The 22,190-nt window shown below is 43.4% G+C and overlaps 2 protein-coding genes, 1 long non-coding RNA gene and 1 other non-coding gene across 5 annotated transcripts in view; 2 read left to right on the plus strand and 2 right to left on the minus strand.

The window, feature by feature from the left end:
- The window catches only part of rasa2 (RAS p21 protein activator 2), a 44,423-nt gene extending 42,171 nt beyond the window's left edge, over window positions 1-2,252 (minus strand). The window contains exon 1 of the mRNA XM_021587711.2: window positions 1,967-2,252. Coding sequence (XP_021443386.1) covers window positions 1,967-2,024 — 58 coding nt within the window. The 5' untranslated portion in view covers window positions 2,025-2,252. The remainder of the gene's footprint in view (window positions 1-1,966) is intronic.
- Window positions 1,290-21,077, plus strand: LOC110507620. Its single transcript, XR_002471153.2, has 3 exons — window positions 1,290-1,433; window positions 2,496-2,568; window positions 17,954-21,077. It is a non-coding gene; the product is annotated as an uncharacterized LOC110507620 (long non-coding RNA).
- Window positions 6,282-22,065, minus strand: zbtb38 (zinc finger and BTB domain containing 38). Of its 2 annotated transcripts, XM_021587709.2 has the most exons (3): window positions 21,673-22,065; window positions 21,070-21,143; window positions 6,282-11,355 (listed from the first exon to the last, which is right to left on the minus strand). In XM_021587709.2, the coding sequence occupies exons 2-3, from the start codon at window positions 21,088-21,090 to the stop codon at window positions 7,435-7,437; spliced, it is 3,942 nt and encodes a 1,313-aa protein (XP_021443384.2). In that variant the 5' UTR covers window positions 21,091-21,143; window positions 21,673-22,065; the 3' UTR covers window positions 6,282-7,434. The 2 variants fall into 2 exon arrangements, with proteins under 2 accessions (XP_021443384.2, XP_021443385.2); XM_021587710.2 differs by lacking the exons at window positions 21,070-21,143; window positions 21,673-22,065 and adding an exon at window positions 18,786-18,916.
- On the plus strand, window positions 11,459-11,532 carry trnaa-ugc. The gene has a single exon. It is a non-coding gene; the product is annotated as a tRNA-Ala (tRNA).
- Window positions 22,066-22,190: the final 125 nt, after the last annotated feature.

Here is a 22,190-nt window from a genome sequence, read left to right on the forward strand (position 1 = left end):
GTTTGTACTGAATAGACTACGACTTCCATTGACACTTTTTCATTTAAGACAAAGAGAAACCCCAAGAGGAAAAAAGGTTTCGCAAGATGGCAAACTGATTTTCTTGCCATGGGTAGTTCCTCAATTTCTCTCATTTCCTGGGTGCTAATCAATGCATGTTAGTGAAACTGCCATTTGTTTTGCAGACGATTTGTGTGCGCGCAAGTGCATAATGCATTCATTTATTATGTTTAAATGCACACCTATGATGACAGTACTTTGTGCATGTCAACTTCTGTGCTTGTTTGTACACGCATGACAGCATCTGCAGAAGTAAGCATCAGAGCCAGAGCGAAGGGGAGGAAGGGGGGCGAATACTGGTAGAGTAGTCTATAACCAAGGGCAGGTACTTTGATTAGTCCTTTTTAGTGAAAACACTGATCAAAGGAGGAGTCCCATCTTTTAGACAATTGAGATAAATTCATACTTTTACTAGACTTCCTGCAATCAAAACAGGTTTATGTATGTGATGCTTAGCATGTTGTTTTCTCATTTTTGCAGTAGATAGTGTGAATGGTGTTGTTCTCTCACACAGCTACCCTAACAAAGCTGACAGTATTGTTTGTGTGCCAGTAACATTCCATCAAAAGATCCTGTGTGGTACTGTGCTCATTCAAAACTAACAAACTGTCTGCATAAAAGCCAGGTGCATGTTTATGAAGTCAAACCAATTCTTTATCAAAAATGGACTTTGAGAAAGTTACTTAAATATCTGCTATAGGCTAGCTGTTATTCATAGATGCAAGTCATGAAATGACATGCTTTACAGAGGATAATAACAATGATGGATGTGGTCTTGATGTGGAATTGTGTTTAGGACCTCAAGAAGTTTCTTAATTGCAAAAAAAAAAAAAAAAAACATGCACCCGACATCCATGGGAAGGAAGCAATTTCAGTAATCCCACCGGTCCTTATGATTATGACTTTTAATTGATCTTATTCACGTGAGTAAACTGCATTGCAAGGGCCACACAGAACTAATAGAATGTATTATGGAACTTTTATTAATTCAGGTTATTTTCCTGCTCAAAGAATGATGGACAAGGGTGTTTGTGACCAAATATATCCAGAAAGTGTAAAAGTTCCACTTAAAGAAGAATATATTGTATCCATTATCTTTGATGAAATTAATATTTTTCTCAAATCTGGGTAAATTCACGTTTTTTTTCCCTTTCTTATCAATATGACAGTAACGAAAACCAGCTATTAGCCAACTTTGCTGGATAAGGGTTTGGCTTAAAATTTCAAAATCATTTCTCAAGTGATGACTAATCTGGAATAGATTAATATCGAAACTAGTTAGTTATTTCAACACAGTTACATTTCAGAACCTAACCAACACACGGAGACAACTTCCTGCCACGAGCGTTTCGCAAGATGAGAACCGAGACAAGGTAACTAGCTAGCTACTGGTAGCGTGAACTAGCTATGAATGACACATTATTATTAGATAGCTAGCTAAGATAAGATACATTGAAACAAATGAATTGCCTGTATAGGGAGTGGCACAATTTCACGGAAAGCACTTTACGTTTGCTAGAAAAATAGACAGCTAAATTAGCAACGTAGCTAACTAGCGCGAGCCAGCTAACAGTTAAGCTAGCCAGTCCTTGCTCATGTGTTTTGATGCGTGTGTGTGGATTTCAAACCACTGACTGTACTAACTAGCCCGTCTTTGCATAGGCTTTTCTTAGATAACCTAGCTGTGATATTAAAATAAATAGCTACATTGTGACAACGTTTTCGGAAAATATAAAACAAGTTTAATCGGGCCCGGGCAACATTCATTCACAACAATGTCTCAATCTATCTTCATGAACTAGCTGTGTTGATCGTACCGCGCCCCTCTTTTTTCACGTCGTTTACTTTTTTGTTAAACCCTTCAATTGAAGAATGCCGATACAATAAATACATTGTTCGCACTTACATATCTTTCCCCGCAGGCTTTGTAAAATCCGTATTTTCGTGTCCTCTTCTTCCGCCATGGTCCGACTTGACTGTATCTGTAGCTAGTACATTCAACGCTTAGCTATAATATCCGTTTATGAATGCAAGCGAAGGGCCAACCTACTGCAGCGTCACTACGAGCGCTATTGGCCGTACGCTGACATTAGACTAGACTGGAGAGACTTGTGTGAATAGTATTCACTGCACTGACTCTCACTGTTTGTAAAACAAGTGGAAGCTCTGTGCAGGATTCACACCAAAGAAAAGTGTCAAAGATGAGAGGATGCGCCTCCCCCCTCCTCTTTCGGTACCCGACCTACAGACACGGAATTTGCACAGACAATACTTGTAACTTCTGTGCTTGCCATAGGAGCATTTCTTGATATTTTGTTATTTGAAGGTTAAAAATGTTCAGGCTGATATAGTTTTGCAAAGTCGGATTATGTGCTTTTTTCATTAATACAGGGAACTGGCTATGTTCACTTCTCTCATCTCTTTCTTATTTCAAGGTAGTCACAGTTTGGATGGTGGATTTCTTATCCAAGACTATTCAGGACATTCACAAGGACAGTGGGAATACAGGTATGCACACCTGCCTGCTCAAGGCAAGCAGAAATGATAGTGCCTTGAGCCTGTCAATTCGGGTGACAATCTTCTTTACACCACTGGAACAGCACCCTAGACCCAACCTTATATTAACTTTAGAAAACCCTAGACCCAGTCTTATCTTCACTCATTTTTCAAAACTGTAACCCATGTCCTAATAACCCATAACCTTAGCACCAGTCCATCTTGACCTCAAAACCCTAACCAAACCCTTGTGCCCACTTTAGTGCAAAGCCCTTTTGAAAACCTTAATCCTAAACCTGATCTTATTTCCATATGGGGGATTCCTCATGAAACTAGAAAAGAAATATCATGATTTGGGGGATTTTCGCAAAATGTAATCAATAGAAGGGTCCTTTGGAGGAAGGATTGTTAACATATATTTGACATTTGTATCCCTCTTAGATGTAAAGTATCCTGTTTAGGGGACCTGCATGGTTCTGATACCGTTCCGACTGACATTTTCACTTAGAAATTGGATCTGTGGACACTAGCTCAAAATGGCATGCATTGAGTGATAACCTTGGTTCCCACGGACACAGTAGTATATTGTCTGCCTGTGTGACATAGGACATTACATATGAAACCACTTGAAGCTCCTACCATTTAATTCGCTCTTCTGACTGTCCATCAACTCCTGGCTGAACCCTACATCACATCCACTGAAAAAGTGCATGCCTGCAATCCTTACATCATAGCGTAGCAGGTGAGAGTGGTTTCATCACTATAGCATATTCAGAGATTGATTTATAGCCATTAATCTGAAATATTTTATAGATTTTAAACAAAAAAACATTTCTGTTTGTCATAGATGGACAAATTTAATATGAAATTAATATAGCTCTATTTGATGTTCACAGCGGTGGGGGCAGGTGTTTTGATCAAGAGAGACCTTGAAAAATATGCACATTTTCTCTAACACTAGACAAAGAAATATGTATTTTACAGTTATAAGGAAGGCGAAATCTTATAGTAAGAGGTTTTATAATTTGATTATACTACATTTAGAAAGCATGTGTCATTTCAAGCCATATTCATACAGTTTTGTTGAATAGGAAATATGTCATATAAAATATTTCATATTTTCCTAATTTGTACTTGAGCTTGTGTCTTCAAACGTGACTACACCTGAGCAATTTCTAAAAACAATTACCAGAAAGGTGAGATTTGAACCTTTCTTGGGAGTATGATGCATTACTAGTTACTGTTTATTGTCCTCTCATGGTTAATAATGACTTTTGGAGATGATGTAAATTACATTTTAGATTACATGTAGTTACTTTACTACTGATGACACTGCCTTGATCAGCCTGTTGCATGCTGACGAGGAACACCATGGCCCAGTCCTAAATTACTTTGTAGAGTGGCGTAACAAATCACACTTGGTCCTCAATACCAACAAGACCAAAGAGATGTGCGTAGACTTCAGGAAGTGTACAACACCTACCTCTGCAACATCTATCAGAGGTCAGATCATAGAGATTGTAGAGAAATACAAATATCTGGGTGTCCTCTTGGACAATAAGCTTCAGTAGAGTAAATGTGCAGACCTGATCTACAAAAAGGGTCAGAGACTGTACTTTCTCAAAAAGCTGGGATCTTTTAATGTTGACTGTGCTATACTGAATCTTTCATTGAGATTATTTAAACTTTTTGTATTGTTTGTGGGTTTGGCAATGCCACTGTCAGCCAGAGAAATATGCTGAGAAGGATTATCACCACAGCAAGCAAGGTACTTTGAGTCAAACAGACAGGTCTGGATGAGATCTTTAAGTTCAGGGCCCTCTGCACAAAATCATTTTAGAACAAGCCACCCCCTGTACCCGAACTTTCAACTAATCCTCTCTGGGTGTAGGTATAGGGCACCCCTCGGCAGGAAAACAGAACTAGACAATAATTTGTGACAGGTGTGATATCCCTCCTAAATAGCTCGGGCTAATGTTCCTATCGACCCAGTAAGGTCAGCAGGCTAGTCTCTTTTTATTTTTATGTAACTGTTATGAAAGTTGTATTGTCAATTTGTTTTCTATTTAAACAACACTAAACGTGTACATGACTGACTTTATCAAAATGATCCTGTTTACACTTTGTTGTCAATTTTAACACTAGAATAAATGTTTGACTAATATCGATGCCACATGGGCTGTTTTCTATCAGAGAAGTAGTTTATTGCCTTCAGTTGCACTTTAAATCATACTTGAGAAATAATTAGTTGGAACATTTGTAACATTTTGGCCTTGCCCAGGCCTCGTTTAGGCTCCATAATGTTTCATCTGTAGGTGCTACAATGCAAAAATGTGTGTCATTTGAAGCTGTACCGCTTGCTCTTTAATATGAGTAGTAGTTTTATTTTAATACAAATTATCTTATAATGAAAATATAAAAAATGTGATTAGTCAAATGTTTTTATATAGTGATGAACATAATATACAATACGGACATATCAAAGTTCCAGAGTGGGATGTCTCCTAGTTTTAAAGTTATGGCCCATTTTATTCAGATAAATTGGCATAGCATGCTCCTTTATTTGTATCATTGCACATCCTGCAAATCGGCAGCAGATGGCAACTGTTTTCACATTCACTCTGTTGGTAATGCTTACATATTGGATTATAACTCCAAAGTAGCAGAGATCCCATTCTGGGAATTTTGTGCTTGTAGAGTATGTTATGATCAACAATATATTGAAACATTAGCCAAATCAAAAATGGTATATTTTAAATATTCATAAATGAATGAAAGAAAATTGGTTTTGTAATCAAAATACTACTCATATTGCATATTGGTTTCGTATGACAATTTCTGCTTTGTAGCACCTACAGATGAACCATTAAGGAGGCCTGGGTAAATGTCGCATTCCAGCTTCAATTAATGATTTCTCAATTATGCTTTAAGATGCAAATGTCTAATATGTCAACAAACCTTCAACCAAAGGAACCTTATATATATATACTACATTTCATGAAAATCCCCAAAATCATACTCTTCTTTTTGTTCTAATTTTGTGAGGAATCACCCATATGGATGTTTTTATCTATGTGACCACTTACCTCACCATGAAGGAAGTAGATTAGATGACCAGATGCTTGAGTTAGAAGAGGAGACCAGTGTGATTCAATTTGCCGTTTCTATAAACCCGAAGGAAGTTTCAATGTATAAACCTAACCTGCTTTGCATTTGGTTATGTGGTCCTTATGGGTATCAGCGGGTATCATGACTATGCTTTGATTTGTCAAGTGTGTATTATTCATCAATAACTTTATTTAGACTGTGTAGCCAATTGTAAATAGTTAAACTCTCATGGCCTGTGACTCACAGCCACCTCAATGGTTTATCTTCATTAACACAGTCAACTTAATAATTGAAGGAGCAGAGAGTAGTAGTTAAGGTTTATCCAGAAACTGGTAGCATTAGGTAACAAGGGGGTTGCAGATGAGAAGGTAAGTACTGTACTACCTAATAAACCTGTTACCAGATCGGGCCAGTCCCGACTCCAGGGGGATGGGGAGAGGGGAACATCTGGGTTTTGCTTTGTGTGGGCCAGACTCTAAAATGTTGCTGGGTTTTGTTGAGGGATGATGGGAAAGGAATTAACTTCTCAGATGGGCTGACCCTCGAGGCCACCAAGTGACTGTAGAACTGAATTCAACAGAGCTCCAGAGTAAACAGACAGTCAGATTTACTAAGCATTTGCACTTTTGCAAACTCTGCACACTTTTATTTACCAAAGGTAATACAACTGAGAAGTTAGGTAAAACATTTAACACAAAGGTAGGGGAGCATTCAGTAAAGTAAAGAGTAAAAATATTAGATGGCTTAGATTTGTTTTTATATTTGTCTTATGAAAGTAACAGCTGCAAACTGCATCAGTGCAAGGACTTACAAATTATGTCCTCCTGTGTGCTTATTTAATCTAAACAATAGGAGGGTGTGTGTGTGCCATGCATTCATTTGTCCTCTTAATTCGAGAATGTAGCTTAACAGCTCTTCTCGGCAATTCCAGACAGGTTTGTTTGTTTATTTATTTATCTAAATAACCCAAGACACGGGAATATAAAAACAAGCATGTATGTTTTCTTCCTGTCATTATCTACTGGTTGGTTGATTAATTATTTATTCCCTCTGCCAAACTGCAGTTTGTCAACTTTGTAACACTCATGTATATTATTTTAAAAGACACACATAAGGACTCATTCATTTTGATGGTGCATGTGGTAATGACACTACCAAAGTGGTGGACAGACTAATATGAATGGTAGTCTATACAGTGTAAATATAAATTATAATAAAGTGCAAATAACTATGCATAGGTATAGAATATGGACAGCACAATAATTATGAACTAGTCTCAAAGCTAAATAAAGTACAAAAATAAATCACTTTTTAAACATGAAAAATTACCTATTGTGTTATAAGTGAAGAAAATTATATTTACATAATGTCAGTTAGGTCCTCATTCAATATCTGCTTTCCATTGGCAACTTATTTCAGATCTGTTTTCCAGGCCCAGGTCAAAAACACAATATCAAATAATGTTTTCAAAGTACTTGAGGTGAACTTGATTTAGTTTGGGTCAATTCCTTTGTGTCCATTATTTTGGGCAAACTAACCTAAATCAAACTAACCTACATCAAGCACAGCTTTGAAATCTATTGACATACAGTACCAGTCAAAAGTTTGGACACCTACTCATTCCAGGGTTTTTCTTTATTTTTACTATTTTCTATAAATATAGTAAAAATAAAGAAAAACTCTGGAATGAGTAGCTGTGTCCAAACGTTTGACTGGTACTGTATGTATTTGACTGTAGGTCTGCAACTTACTACATAGGCATATAATCACTTAAAAGTATTTCCCTCCTGAATGATAAGTATTATGTTTGTAAAGAGGTCTCTTCTTTGCACTGTATGTACTCTTCTCTGACTTGGGCGAGGAGGGAGTGGTTGCCCTAGTGACAGAGTCTCTTTTCAGATATGTAGCAGAAGACTGCCCATAGCTAAAATGACTGTCTGCTCCTGGTGTGGTCATAGGGGCCTTATGGCTGGGTGTCTCTCTACCGATATAGTCTACTTGATTCTGCTTTTTGGACGTGAGGCTTGTCTGATGTTGCTGTTTGTGTTCAATGCGCTTTTTAGACTTTCTGTACTGCATCTCTGAAGGGGAAGGCTTTCTATACTGCATCTTGGAAGGGGAAGGCTTTCTATACTGCATTTCTGAAGGGGAAGGAGAAAAGGTGTCGGTGCAGGGGTGTGACATTGGAGTTTTCTGATAGTGTCCATCACTAATTCTAAATGGAATCTCTTTCTCGGGCGCCACTGATATGTAGTCACCTGTGTCCTCCCATTCCTCGTGCTTAGGCTCTATCTTCTCTGTTGAGAACCTGCCTAGTGATCCCGTTGGCACTTTGCTCTCCTTGTCGATGCTATATTGATCCTCCCCTTCCTCTGTTTTGATGACATGCTTTTTCAGATTTAAGCCTAAGTCCAAAATTGCTTGCCGTTTTGGGACTGTGGAGTAGTTGTCGCTGCTGTACCCCTTTCCTGCTGTCTCTTGGTGTTTTTTTTCATGGCTCTTCTTGGTTGCGAGGTAGAGGAAGCGCTGGGGGCAGAAGGAGCAACGATACCGCTTCTCTGTGCTGGGGCTGCGGGCACAATTGTCAAAGCAGGAGCCATTTTCCATACAGCTCTTGCATACGTAATCCCTGCTGTCCTCAGCGGTCTCAAAGCTGGCACTGGGGGCTTCGCCGGGGGGACACTGCTTTGCACAGGTCCGACAGAAAGTTGGGTGACAGCCAATGACATGCGCTCTCAGACCAGATGCCGTTATGAAGGTGCTTGCACAGATGTCACAGGTGTATGCCGTCTTTGGGCTGGTGTTTCTGAGACGTTGTTTCAGCTCTGTACCCTCACTGGAGATGCTCTCTTCAGCACTTCTGCATCCTTTATCCAGGTAGTCTTTGCTGGCCCTGGGCACTAAAGAGGATGTCATGGAATAGCATAGACGATGTCTCTCTTTTCTGTGTTTGGATCTCAGTTTCTTACTCTTCTTCTTGGGTTTGTAAGAGTAATAGGGACGCCAGAGCTTGTCAGCTGTGTCACGGTCAGTGAGGTCATCACATGGCTCTGGCTCAATGACAGAAGTGACCTCTGTCCTGAAGCGGAGGCTGGAGATCTCCATGCTGCCCTCTGTAGGCCGGCCCTGGTCCCAACACCTCTCCTCTACCTGGTTCCCGCTCCTTCTTTTCCTCTTCCTGGGGAACAGCTTGGAGCCCTTGATCCTTCGGCGAATGATTGCCTCGTTGCCAATTTTCACTGTGATCTGGCAGAGGGGTAGAACGTGACCATCCACGGAAGGACCTGGACATGCAGGCTTGGCAATGTACGTTTCAGTTTCCCCCCCTGCAGTCTTGCTAGTGACCAGGCTCTCAGCCCCTGGCAGAAAAAGCTGACTGGTCATGGCTTCAATTCTCTGAGCTGCAGCTGAGAGCTCACATAGCCTGTTCAGAGAGCTGGGTGGGTTAATTTTTAGGATTGGTAGATTGTGACTGTTGCCCTCCTGGTTCTTAAATCTTTGGAATGCGGCACCATCTCCATAGTCCATTGCAGGGGACTCCCCACCTGCCTGCATTATGGCCAAGGGGGATGAATAGCTATATGGAGGCCCATTATGCTCAGAGTGAGAGGCCTGTTCTCCTGTGCCTGCATGTTGGTCTACATCTTGGTCACAGGGCTGATCAAAACTGATGCGTGGCATTACTGAGGCCACCACTTTTGGAGTGGCCATGAACGTCACAGGCATTGAGAATATAGCAGCGTCTTGGTTACTCATAGCACCACCATCATCAAATGAAGGGATGGGAGAGCTGCAGCCCAGCGGGGCCTGCTCACTGCCCTCCAGCTCCTCTGAATAGGTATGACTGTAAGTCTTGTACCGTCTCTTTCTAAATTTCATAGGCAGAAGCCTGTAGAGTTTGATGGGGTAAACGCTGCCCTTAAATCCTCCATTTGCTGACTTCTTACTCACAGATAATCTGGGATCGATTCCGTGGAAGGCCTTCTGGTGGTTCTTTAGGATGTAGTAGGTCATGAAGGTCTCCAAGCAGAAGATGCACTGGTAGCGGCGCTCTCCTGTGTGCCAGATCTCGTGTTTGGTGCGATACTCGGCTAGGGCAAACACTTTATTGCAGTAGTGACAGGGGTATGCCCTCTGCCAGGAGTGAACATTCTCGTGGCGCTTCAGACTGGAGACGGTCACATATGCCCGTTTACACACACTGCAGTTATAGACCCTCTGGCCTCCACTAGGTTTCACTAACTTATCTACAGCCTGCAGTGTTTTTGACTTGGGATTCATTTGGAGGCTGTTTGGAGGGAAAGGGTCAGGAAGTTCAGTAGGAGATAACTGGACATTAGTTACTGTATTGTTCGTGCTTGGCATGCTGTCTGAATAATGGTCTGCCCCGGCCTCTTTGCCTTGGGGCTCGTGTTCAGGCGAGCCCCTCTGTGATTTCGTGCACACCGTCTCGTGGTTCCGCAACCGCTTCAAATGCATGAACTTCCTGCGACAAAACTTGCAAAACAAATGACTGACAAACCTTTTTTTGTGCATTTCTGTGTGTACGGTGAGAAGTGCTTTATTGGTGAATATCTCTGGACAGTGCTCACAGCTGTAGATTGATATGCTATCATCTGTGTAGGGTGAAAGTGGAGGTGGGTCCAGCTCCCTGTAGCCATTATCAATGGCTAGAGGCAGCTCATTGGTCCTGCTTGTGCTTGTCTGCGGGTATAATGACGGGGGTGACGTTCCCACAGGTTGTACAATGGGCTTAATTAATGTCGGGCTGCTTCCAGTTGGATGCACAGATTCATGTGCTACAGCCAGTGTTTGAGGTGTGCTTTTACTCAAGGCGGCTCGCAGTCTGTGACGCTTTTTGAGTGGGCCACTGTTTCTGCTGGCCAGTTGTCTTGGTTGGGACTGTGTGGGCTTGGTGCCCTTCTTGTTGTCTTCCTGGTTGCCATCCCTGTGCTCAGGGTCCCTGGGTCCCTGGCTAATGACTGCGTAGGAGTGCTCTGACAGCGCCTGCATGGGCTCATTGTCCACTGCGAGGGAGCAGGGGGCAGGGCAGCCCGCTGGGGTCTGTCCAAGATCAGGTGATGGCCTCTCCCCCCTGTGCAGGTCTAGTGGGGTGAAGAGGTTGTTCCCGGGGCCCACCTCAGTGATAGAGAAAGCATTGGTGATCCTCGGGCCTCTAGCACTGTCTGGTTCGTCTGGCCTGGAGGTCTCTTTCTTTGCTTTACGAGGCCCTTGGGTCTTACTACGGCCTGTGGTCTTAACAGGGTTGGTTGAGGTTTGGATCTGTGGCCCACCTGAGTCCTGCCTGTCTTGTTCCACTAGTTTCTCTAAGAAGGGAATCCCCAGTCTTTTTCCAGCTGCCATCAGGCATCTAGTGTCCTCAGTGCTAGGTGATGATGTAACCTTAGAACAGTAGAGGAGGTTGAGGATGCTGGCGAACACCTCAGACCTCAGGTCCATGAGCTCCAGCACCTGGCTGGAAGTCCACACCTCAGTGGAGGTGAAGGCGCTGCGGAAGTATCCGCTGCAGGCAGCCAGGATGTTCCGGTGGGCCCGGAACTTTACATCCTCCACCACGATGGTGACATCACAGAAGAGGCCCTGGGAGCGCTGCTCATTGAGCCTGCTGAGGAGCGCCTGGGGATGGGAGCTGTCCATCAAGCCCTGGGTGCAGGGAGACGTCACGGTCATCTGCATAGAGGACATAAAAGGAAATTTCAAATTGGTTTCGAAACATTGTTAACCCATTGCTTATAGTCACAATGAAAAATATCATTACATTTGTACCAACTGAGTCCCATGTGGCTCAGTTGGTAGAGCATGGCGCTTGCGACGTCATGATTGTGGGCTCGATTCCCACGGGGGACAAGTATGAAAATATATGCACTCACTACTGTAAATTGCTTTGGATGAGAGTGTCGGCTAAATTACTCAAATGTAAAAATGACTAAATTGTCATTCTGGAATTTAAGAAAAACATATGAAAGGGGTACATACTTTTTCTGATGTGGAAGTAGAAATTGTGTTATTTATTCTGTTAGATTCTTTAGTATTCCAAATATTAGTTGGCTATAATTGTGCAAACAATAACATTTCCTTTCATACAGAGATAATCTAAGGTATATGGTTTATGTTACTTTGATTAAGCATGGGCATGGGCTGGATTTGGCAGTAATGCCCTTATAGAAATCAAGTGGAATGTGTGAGTTTTAAGAAAGCCATCCAGCTCTTCTTACTCTGTCCCACTAGATGGCAGCAAAGTTTAAGGAGATGATGCTGGCATACCATATCTTGAAGAACTGTAGGCCCTATCTTATTTTCCACAAGCCTATTTAAATAGATTAACCAGAACAATGCTTAGTTCTCATGAGAATATACTAATGTAATATTTACCTCAGTGAAATGTAACAACAGTACAAAAATGTCCTATTGACATTACCCTTACAAAATGTTTACAATGCTGTACATTAAGAATTTCTGATGATTCTCTGTTGGAAAAAACAGCATTGACCATACATTGGAAAAATGTGTACACCTGGAAATGAGCACTCACCATTGTCTGAAAACCAATTCAATTAAACTCCTTGCTTTCAGACGTTTCTATTTTACATTTCTGAATAATTGCCTCGCATGTAATAGAACTACACTGAACAAAAATAAGCGCAACATGTAAAGTGTTGGTCTCATGTTTCATGAGCTGAAAAGATCCCAGAAATGTTCCATACGCACAAAAAGCATATTGCTCTCATTTTGTGGACACATTTGTTTACATCCCTATTAGTGAGCGTTTCTCCTTTGCCAAGGCAATCATCCAAAATCAAATCAAATCAAATCAAATTTTATTTGTCACATACACATGGTTAGCAGATGTTAATGCGAGTGTAGCGAAATGCTTGTGCTTCTAGTTCCGACAATGCAGTAATAACAAGTAATCTAACTAACAATTCCAAAACTACTGTCTTGTACACAGTGTAAGGGGATAAAGAATATGTACATAAGGATATATGAATGAGTGATGGTACAGAGCAGCATAGGCAAGATACAGTAGATGGTATCGGGTACAGTATGTACAAATGAGATGAGTATGTAAACAAAGTGGCATAGTATAGTATAAAGTGGCTAGTGATACATGTATTACATAAGGATACCGTCGATGATATAGAGTACAGTATATACGTATGCATATGAGATGAATAATGTAGGGTAAGTAACATTTATATAAGGTAGCATTGTTTAAAGTGGCTAGTGATATATTTACATCATTTCCCATCAATTCCCATTATTAAAGTGGCTGGAGTTGAGTCAGTGTCAGTGTGTTGGCAGCAGCCACTCAGTGTTAGTGGTGGCTGTTTAACAGTCTGATGGCCTTGAGATAGAAGCTGTTTTTCAGTCTCTCGGTCCCAGCTTTGATGCACCTGTACTGACCTCGCCTTCTGGATGATAGCGGGGTGAACAGGCAGTGGCTCGGGTGGTTGATGTCCTTGATGATCTTTATGGCCTTCCTGTGACATCGGGTGGTGTAGGTGTCCTGGAGGGCAGGTAGTTTGCCCCCGGTGATGCGTTGTGCAGACCTCACTACCCTCTGGAGAGCCTTACGGTTGAGGGCGGTGCAGTTGCCATACCAGGCGGTGATACAGCCCGCCAGGATGCTCTCGATTGTGCATCTGTAGAAGTTTGTGAGTGCTTTTGGTGACAAGCCGAATTTCTTCAGCCTCCTGAGGTTGAAGAGGCGCTGCTGCGCCTTCTTCACGATGCTGTCTGTGTGAGTGGACCAATTCAGTTTGTCTGTGATGTGTATGCCGAGGAACTTAAAACTTGCTACCCTCTCCACTACTGTTCCATCGATGTGGATAGGGGGGTGTTCCCTCTGCTGTTTCCTGAAGTCCACAATCATCTCCTTAGTTTTGTTGACGTTGAGTGTGAGGTTGTTTTCCTGACACCACACTCCGAGGGCCCTCACCTCCTCCCTGTAGGCCGTCTCATCGTTGTTGGTAATCAAGCCTACCACTGTTGTGTCGTCCGCAAACTTGATGATTGAGTTGGAGGCGTGCGTGGCCACGCAGTCGTGGGTGAACAGGGAGTACAGGAGAGGGCTCAGAACGCAACCTTGTGGGGCCCCAGTGTTGAGGATCAGCGGGGAGGAGATGTTGTTGCCTACCCTCACCACCTGGGGGCGGCCCGTCAGGAAGTCCAGTACCCAGTTGCACAGGGCGGGGTCGAGACCCAGGGTCTCGAGCTTGATGACGAGCTTGGAGGGTACTATGGTGTTGAATGCCGAGCTGTAGTCGATGAACAGCATTCTCACATAGGTATTCCTCTTGTCCAGATGGGTTAGGGCAGTGTGCAGTGTGGTTACGATTGCATCGTCTGTGGACCTATTTGGGCGGTAAGCAAATTGGAGTGGGTCTAGGGTGTCAGGTAGGGTGGAGGTGATATGGTCCTTGACTAGTCTCTCAAAGCACTTCATGATGACGGATGTGAGTGCTACGGGGCGGTAGTCATTTAGCTCAGTTACCTTAGCTTTCTTGGGAACAGGAACAATGGTGGCCCTCTTGAAGCATGTGGGAACAGCAGACTGGTATAGGGATTGATTGAATATGTCCGTAAACACACCGGCCAGCTGGTCTGCGCATGCTCTGAGGGCGCGGCTGGGGATGCCATCTGGGCCTGCAGCCTTGCGAGGGTTAACACGTTTAAATGTCTTACTCACCTCGGCTGCAGTGAAGGAGAGACCGCATGTTTTCGTTGCAGGCCGTGTCAGTGGCACTGTATTGTCCTCAAAGCGGGCAAAAAAGTTATTTAGTCTGCCTGGGAGCAAGACATCCTGGTCCGTGACTGGGCTGGGTTTCTTCCTGTAGTCCGTGATTGACTGTAGACCCTGCCACATGCCTCTTGTGTCTGAGCCGTTGAATTGAGATTCTACTTTGTCTCTGTACTGGCGCTTAGCTTGTTTGATAGCCTTGCGGAGGGAATAGCTGCACTGTTTGTATTCGGTCATCCACCTGACAGGTGTTGCATATCAAGAAGCTGATTAAACAGCATGATCATTACACAGGTGCATCCTGTGCTGGGGACAATAAAAATAAACTCTAAAATGTGCAGTTTTGTCACACAACACAATGCCACTGATGTCTCAAGTTGAGGGAGCGTGCAATTGGCATGCTGACTGCAGGAATGTCCATCAGAGCTGTTGCCAGAGAATTTAATGTTAATTTCTCTACCATAACATTGTTTTAGAGAATTTGGCTGTATTTCCCACAGCCTTACAACCACAGACCACATGTAACCACGACAGCCAGCTTCTTCACCTGCAGGGTCGTCTGAGACCAGCCACCCGGACAGCTGATGAAACTGTGGGTTTGCACAACCAAATAATTTCTGCACAAACTGTCTCATCACCAGGTTCATAACTGACTTCAGTGGGCAAATGATCACTGGCATGCTGGAGAAGTGTGCTCTTCTCAGATGAATCCCGTTTTCAACTGTACCGGGCAGATGGCGCGTAAGGCTGTGTGGGCGAGCGGTTTGCTGATGTCAACGTTGTGAACAGAGTGCCTCATGGTGGGGTAATGGTATGGGCAGGCATAAGCTACCGACAACAAACACAATTGCATTTTATCGATGGCAATTTGAATGCACAGAGATACCGTGACAAGATCCTGAAGCCCATTGTCGTGGCGTTCATCCGCCGTCATCACCTTAAGTTTCAGCATGATAATGCACAGCCCCATGTCACAAGGATCTGTATACAATTCCTGGAAGCTGAAAATGTCCCAGTTCTTACATGGCTTGCATACTCAGACATGGCACCCATGGAGCATGTTTGGGATGCTCTGGATCGACATGTACGACATTGTGTTCCAGTTCCCAACCAATGTCCAGCAACTTCGCACAGCCATTGAAGAGGTGTGGGACAACATTCCACAGTCCTCAATCAACAGCCTGATGCAGAGCAAAGGAGATGTGCTGCATGAGGTAAATGGTGGTCACACTAGATATTGACTGGTTTTCTGATCCACGCCCCAACTTTTTTAACTTTAAGGTATCTGGGACCAACAGATGCATATCTGTATTCCCAGTCATGTGAAATCCTTAGATTAGGGCCTAATCATTTTTTATTTTTTTTATTTTAATTTGACTGATTTCCTTATATGAACTGTAACTCAGTAAAAACTTTGAAATTGTTGCATGTTGCGTTTATATTTTTTTTCAGTATATATTTGTGAACCTATTCCTGAAGACGTATGGCTTCCTGGAGACTCTTCTCTGTTTTGTTGTTTCCTAATCTGGTGAGGCACATTAGGCTACTTAACGTAGAAAGACTACAGTCTGGAGGCTGCCACACTATGTTCTTAATAAACACTGACTAAACATGCGCTAGTCAAGTGCCTGAAGAAAAATGACTTGTACCTGGCAAGTGATATCTGGTGGAGTGGAAACTAGAATGAGGACAAACGTGATTCACCCAGGATGTGGAGTCGCTCTATCTGCTTCAGTCAAAGGTTCAATGCCACTCCAGGTCACCAGCCATGCTAGAGTCATTGCCCTTACTGGCTGGTAGGTACATTAGCATAATTCATACTGAGGGCTCAGGTTAATGGCAGTAAATGAGATGGTAAGATTGCCTCACCTGACTCATTCGCCCTTTCTGCCCCTATCGTTAGTTCATTATTTATAAGCATTATAGGATTGTTTTGACTGCTCTCACCCACACACAGCTGAGACAGAGCTAATACAATTACAGGAATAGTTAACCAATGCCCTATAATTGAAACGGGTCCGCTGCACTGGGCTACAGAGCCACTGTAGTGGAACGACCACAATGTTGACCATTTAGCTCTTTTCAGTGTAGAATTCAGTTGCTAATCCAGTCCCTAATCGCACATTCATGGCGCGCACATACGGCTTACACAAACACGCCATCTGCTTCACTATATCTATAGACATCTGTAGAGCATTCCCACTGGGCACACACTGGTTGAATCAACGTTGTTTCCACGTCATTTCAATGAAATTACATGGAACCAATGTGGAATAGATGTTGAATTGGAGTCTGTGCCCAGTGGGTTGTTTTATGTTTGTGTGTAACGTCTTCCGATGCTTTTGCATGTGGTACAGGGCGGTTTTAATATCTCTTGTCTTTCTGTCTAACCTAAGAGGAAATTAAAGAGCACAGCACTTCCTGTGTGTTCCTCCCAGGGGAGTGGGCCTATGTCACTGTGTGGACTGGTCTGAGGCAACACCTCTGTCAACCTAAGCATCATCTTGTGTAAAAGCCTATCTGCAAAGGCAAGTAGCTTCTGAAGTTAGAGGTAGGCTATATTTAGGCTATCAGCATTTATTTTTGACTTTCTTTTTGCATGACTATTAATATGATTATGCCTATATGCTGCTGAAGCCTAGGCAACATAGTTCTATTTTTATTAGCATCCCGTGATTTTTGTCCCTGACTTCTATTCAAAGAGGTCTCTGGAAACATGTTTATTTTAAGATCAGCGTCACAACATACTTCCTAATGCAAAATGTCTTCTTTCCCTGTCTGACATCAAAAATGCAATCCCTGATGTCCGGCAGAGGTGCTTTGGAGCGCACCACAGCTTTGCTTACAGAGAGAACAAGGCTATCTGATGGTATAGGTCTGCTCTGCAATTGTGGCAATGTTGTTATGCATATAGTAGGGCAGGTTATAAATCTGTACTACCAAATGCTGATACTGTAATTTTCCATGGCATAGCGGCCATTTTCTATAGTCTACTTTATCCTTGTTGAAGGTGAGCTGTTGGGGTAGGTTAAAATGTCTGCCCGTTTATGGGGTACCATTTGTCCCTGCTCCAGATTGCCATTAGACCATGATGTTGAGATGAGACCACCTCTTCGTAACAAAAATATAATATTCCATATACCCTTAGTTGAATACTGCCCTAGAGGCATCCCTATTGCACCCAATTGCTTGTTCAACTACATTACATCTACGTGTTTTAATATTGAAACTGTACTCATTTTCAGTCTCTATATTTCAACTGACTGTCCTAAGCATCACATTCTACATATTACTCAGAAAAGGCAGGGAAGAACGAATGTAATTAGGTTAGAGGTTAGATTTACATAATTGCACAGCAATAAACCATACATTCCGCCCCAGGCCATAAACACTAATTTGACTTAACATGTCCGTATTGAAACATAAAAATGCATAGTCACTTAACTTATTATTAAAGTGATCAAGCACACTTGTTTGAAGAAAAAGAAATCTTAATAAAATACATATTTTTGCTCATGTTTTCTCTAGGTGCCACGATTACAATATGGCTGGCAGCAGACAGAGAAGAGAAGCCTTGCGTATCGCTGGGAAACACAGCCTCCTGCCTCCCCGTCTGACAGGCCTATGTTGTCATGGCAACATGCTGTGGCGCAGCACTTATTGGGATTCAGATTCAGACGGATGGCGGGGCTGGTGGGCGACTGCATTAGCCGTCCGGGGATTTGGTTTGGTCCTTCCTCGCAGCGAGCCCTGCCTGTCTGAGAGCCACAGCACCGCAGAACTCCCAGGCTCCAACACCACCGCAATGGAGGCTCGCCACCCTTTGTTTCCACTCTGGATATGTGTCAGTGTGTGTGTGTGAGTCTGCAGCAGAAATGCAGCAGCCCGATGGACTTTTCTCTCTTCTGCTTATGGCAGGCGATGTGCTTCAGCCTTGATGCTGATTTCCCCTGGTTTGTGCCGCTTTCCTTGTATTTTCATCTGGAAATTGCCCGCATATCTGCGGTTTCAGTTGATTCTTTTCAATAAGGGCTGATATGACCAATTTTCTCTCATCTTGATGTGCTTTACTCTGTTCACACATTGAGCGGAAATTTTGAATTTGTCATGAACGGTTCTCTTTGCCACACCCTAGTACACTGTGCCTTAGAATATCATGCGATATGCATTTTCAAAACCTTAAATTTAAATTCCCTAATTTCTGTGATCCACAAGGCGAGAACAAAACTGTCTTGAATACAAGCTGTCTAGTCAAACAGAGCGAAAATGGCATAGCAGAACCCAGTCAAGCCACCCCATGCAATATGTGTATTTCCGTTAAAGATAGATTGTAGATTGGTTGGAAACGTGCAGAACATACCTTTGCGAATCAGATAAAATGACACAGAAGGCGAACAGCTGACACAGAAGGCGAACAGCCAAAAACATTACGCAGTGTCCTTCCACTATAGTTCATATTCTCTACCGTTCAGGAAAAAAAACTTTTGTGAAAGGAAGGCGAAAGTAAGCACTTTTTTTTCTAGACTCGTCGCTGCTCAGTGGTGCCGTTGGAGGCAGAGCTTTCGCTGTTGTCTTTCTTTCCTCCTCTCCCTCTCTCATTCCCTCCCTCTCTCGTTCTACGCTGCTCACTCTGCTTCAACGTCCTTCGTCTCTCCCTAGGTCCTGGTCGAGTACTCCCGCACTCTCCTCTTCCACCCAGTCCTGTCCTGGCTTGCCCCAGCTCTCAGACCATTGACCACAGGATTCCCACATTGAAGTTTAAAAATAACTAGACTGGACTATGGGTCTGTCTGCTGCCTCTGTGCTGCCCGGGCAACTGAAGCCCAGCGGCATCTACTTTGCAGTCGCCAAGCAGGAAACGGCAACTTTATTAATCATGGCTGAGGACGGTAAGAGAGAGCGGCTCAGTGCTACATCACACAGCACTACGCCGTGCTGCACAGATCACAGAGAAAACACCTAGGTAGCACGCCTGCTACCGTTGTTACGACGATACAACGTCAACCATACCACAAAGTGCACCCACAATCACATTTCTGCTCAACTTCTACACCGACACCATTCATACTGTATCTCACAGTCCAAAAGGGAAGCTGGCTCTGTAGCTCACTTTCAAACAGTCACATCACGCTCTCCATCTGTCTCATACCTATGCACACATGCACTTTCTCTTTGTGTGTGCTACTGTGTACACTCAACCCTCTCTCGCTCTTTGTCAGCACATCTGTGTGCATTGGCTCATGAACATGATAGGCCTACAAAGCTTGTTTGTATATAGCAGCATAATCAATGAGATATCTGTGACTATATATGGTTTATTTCTCTCATCTACTTCTGCACTTTCAAAGTAAGAGAAAGTGAGAGAAAAAAAGGATGTAGAAGAGAGCAGGGGGAGAGGAGGACCGTCATATTTGTGGAGGCTGCTGATGGATGGGAACACAGAGGGATGCCTCAGCACTGCAGAGTGCAGGAGGGAGGGGCTAAACCAGGCAGGCAGGGCAATGCTAGCCCCACCAGCTGCTGTAGATGCACACAGTTGCTTTATGCGTATGAAGGCGGAGGGGTTTTATTACAAGTGTTTTTGAATTTTCAAACGTGTCTTTGCTTTCTTTCCGGGGTCAGGGATGAGGCTTCTGCACCCGGGTGTGAAATCCATGCACATTTTACATTTACTTGGTCTCACAGAACAGATTTGCCTCATGAAATGCATGGAAGACATTTGTTGTGCACTTTCTACCAGTGTTCGTTCAGCTTATCATGAAAATCCCTGTGCCTCTGTCCCCTCCTGCTTTCTGTGCTTTCTCTCTCCTCTGCTCATTACTAGTCACATGGCCTTGTGTTGTGATCGAGACGCACACAATTAACCACAAGCTCAGCCGTCTGCCAGCTATTTCTGGTGCAGACCTACCCGGCTTGATTGTTGACATTACCTGAGTGCGATCAAGGCCCCTGTCTGCATTGGCCTGGGTAGGCAGTACACCAGCCTGGAGCACGCCAGCCCTCACATTTCTGTAAGCCGTTGCACTTTGGCATGACCTTGTTGCTGTGGCAACCTTTGAAAACAGTGCTACCTTAACAGCATGGTGGTATGAAACAGTAAAGGTTGCGAACCTTACACGTTCTGGGAGGGAGCCTCTTAAAGCCAAAGGAAATATGATTTGACATGTTTGAGTGGCCACTATCATGCCTTTATCTCAGTTTTTCCTTTGGTGTCTTTCCGTTCTCTTCAGTGTTAAGACATTCCTGCTATGTATGGTTAATGGTCTTGCCTGCTTCCTCCCCACTTTTCCTGTATTTGTAGTCTTGCCTGCACAATCGATTTCCACTGGTGCACTGCAGGGGAACTCAACATCCCAAAACAAATAATAAGTCTAGTCCTCCTTTACCATCCATGCTGGGTTTAAAAAAAATAAAAAATAAAAAAAAAATAAGTTTTGAGAATTGCAAATGAAGTGCCTGCAGTACCTACTGTTTGTCTCAATTACCACAACCCGTCTCCCACAGTATTTGTTAGTACTTCGAATGTCTTGCAAACAAAGAATACATAAAGAGTGGTTGAAATTTGAACAAATCATTTGGACAAATTTATATTGCTATGAACACATGATTATTTGTGGATATTGGAGAAATTAAAATGATCCAACCTGCTGATTCATTGTTGCCATTCTCTGGGATGAATTCTTCTTTCACTCTTGAATAATTGCTTGGAGATTCAACCCTGTCAGACAGATCACATATCAACAATGTTTGATGTGACTTTACCATTTACTTTGAACATTTCATTTAGTTTTAATAGAAATTGTCTAGATATATTCCTTCTGACATCCTCTATTTTTTTTGGCACACACAACTGTTTTACAGCTGGGATATTTTCAAAACCACAACAAAAGAAGACATGCCTTTACTGCCTCAGTCTGTCCGGAGCCACTTGCAGAGCCCAGCTAGAGTAGACTAGGAACATTGATCGGCAGGGAAACAGAGCCCATAGCGCAAGCCTGACTAGGCCTTGTTCTCTCAAAACACACACACTTGCGTATTTAAACACTGATCCTCATTACTGTTGCGCTGGCACATCCAACTCACACATGCTCAGTAGCCGACTAACATTTTTCTTCCCGGATGGTCCTACAGGCCCTTTTGCTATCGCTATGGAAGTGAGCAGTCCCTCTGGAGAGAGAGTGTAGGAAGGAGAGTTGTTTTTAGCCAGCTCCAGGCCTGCTCTCTCTCTGCCTAGCCATATAATTTACCTTCCGCCTTCTCCTCTGTTTACTGGTGGCTGGCTGCCTGTGTGTGTGTCTGTGCCCAGCCTGGGCACACAAATTCTCCCTCCAGTCCACTCCTGAGACGCTGCCCGTCTTGAGGCCGATGAGGCGCTGACACTGCTGCGTCACTCCTGGTGCATCACTGACCCACAAAGAGGAGATGAGGAGGACATGAGGAGGGGTGGTGGGAATGTGTTGCAAGGGATAAACGAAAGAAAGTGAGCTCTGCCCACACATATAAATAGAGAGAAAGTGAGACTTCCGGGCTGGTCGGCTGTCGCAGGCCTAGCCACTGTGCTATTCAGGAAGTGGAGCCAGAGACAGATATTTTGTTACGTAATGAATATTTTTCCTCCCAGACCCAGCTGAGGAGGCGGTGTTTAGCGACTCTGACTCTAATAATAGAGCTCAGTACCAGTGAGGACCGTGTGTGTGCGGGAATCTGATCCATTTCACCCCCCGAAGTGAGGTATTTGGACAAGATTGAACGATTAGTCGATTTT

The sequence above is a fragment of the Oncorhynchus mykiss genome, chromosome 27 (genome assembly GCF_013265735.2).
Source record: "Oncorhynchus mykiss isolate Arlee chromosome 27, USDA_OmykA_1.1, whole genome shotgun sequence".
Taxonomy (NCBI): Eukaryota; Metazoa; Chordata; class Actinopteri; order Salmoniformes; family Salmonidae; genus Oncorhynchus; species Oncorhynchus mykiss.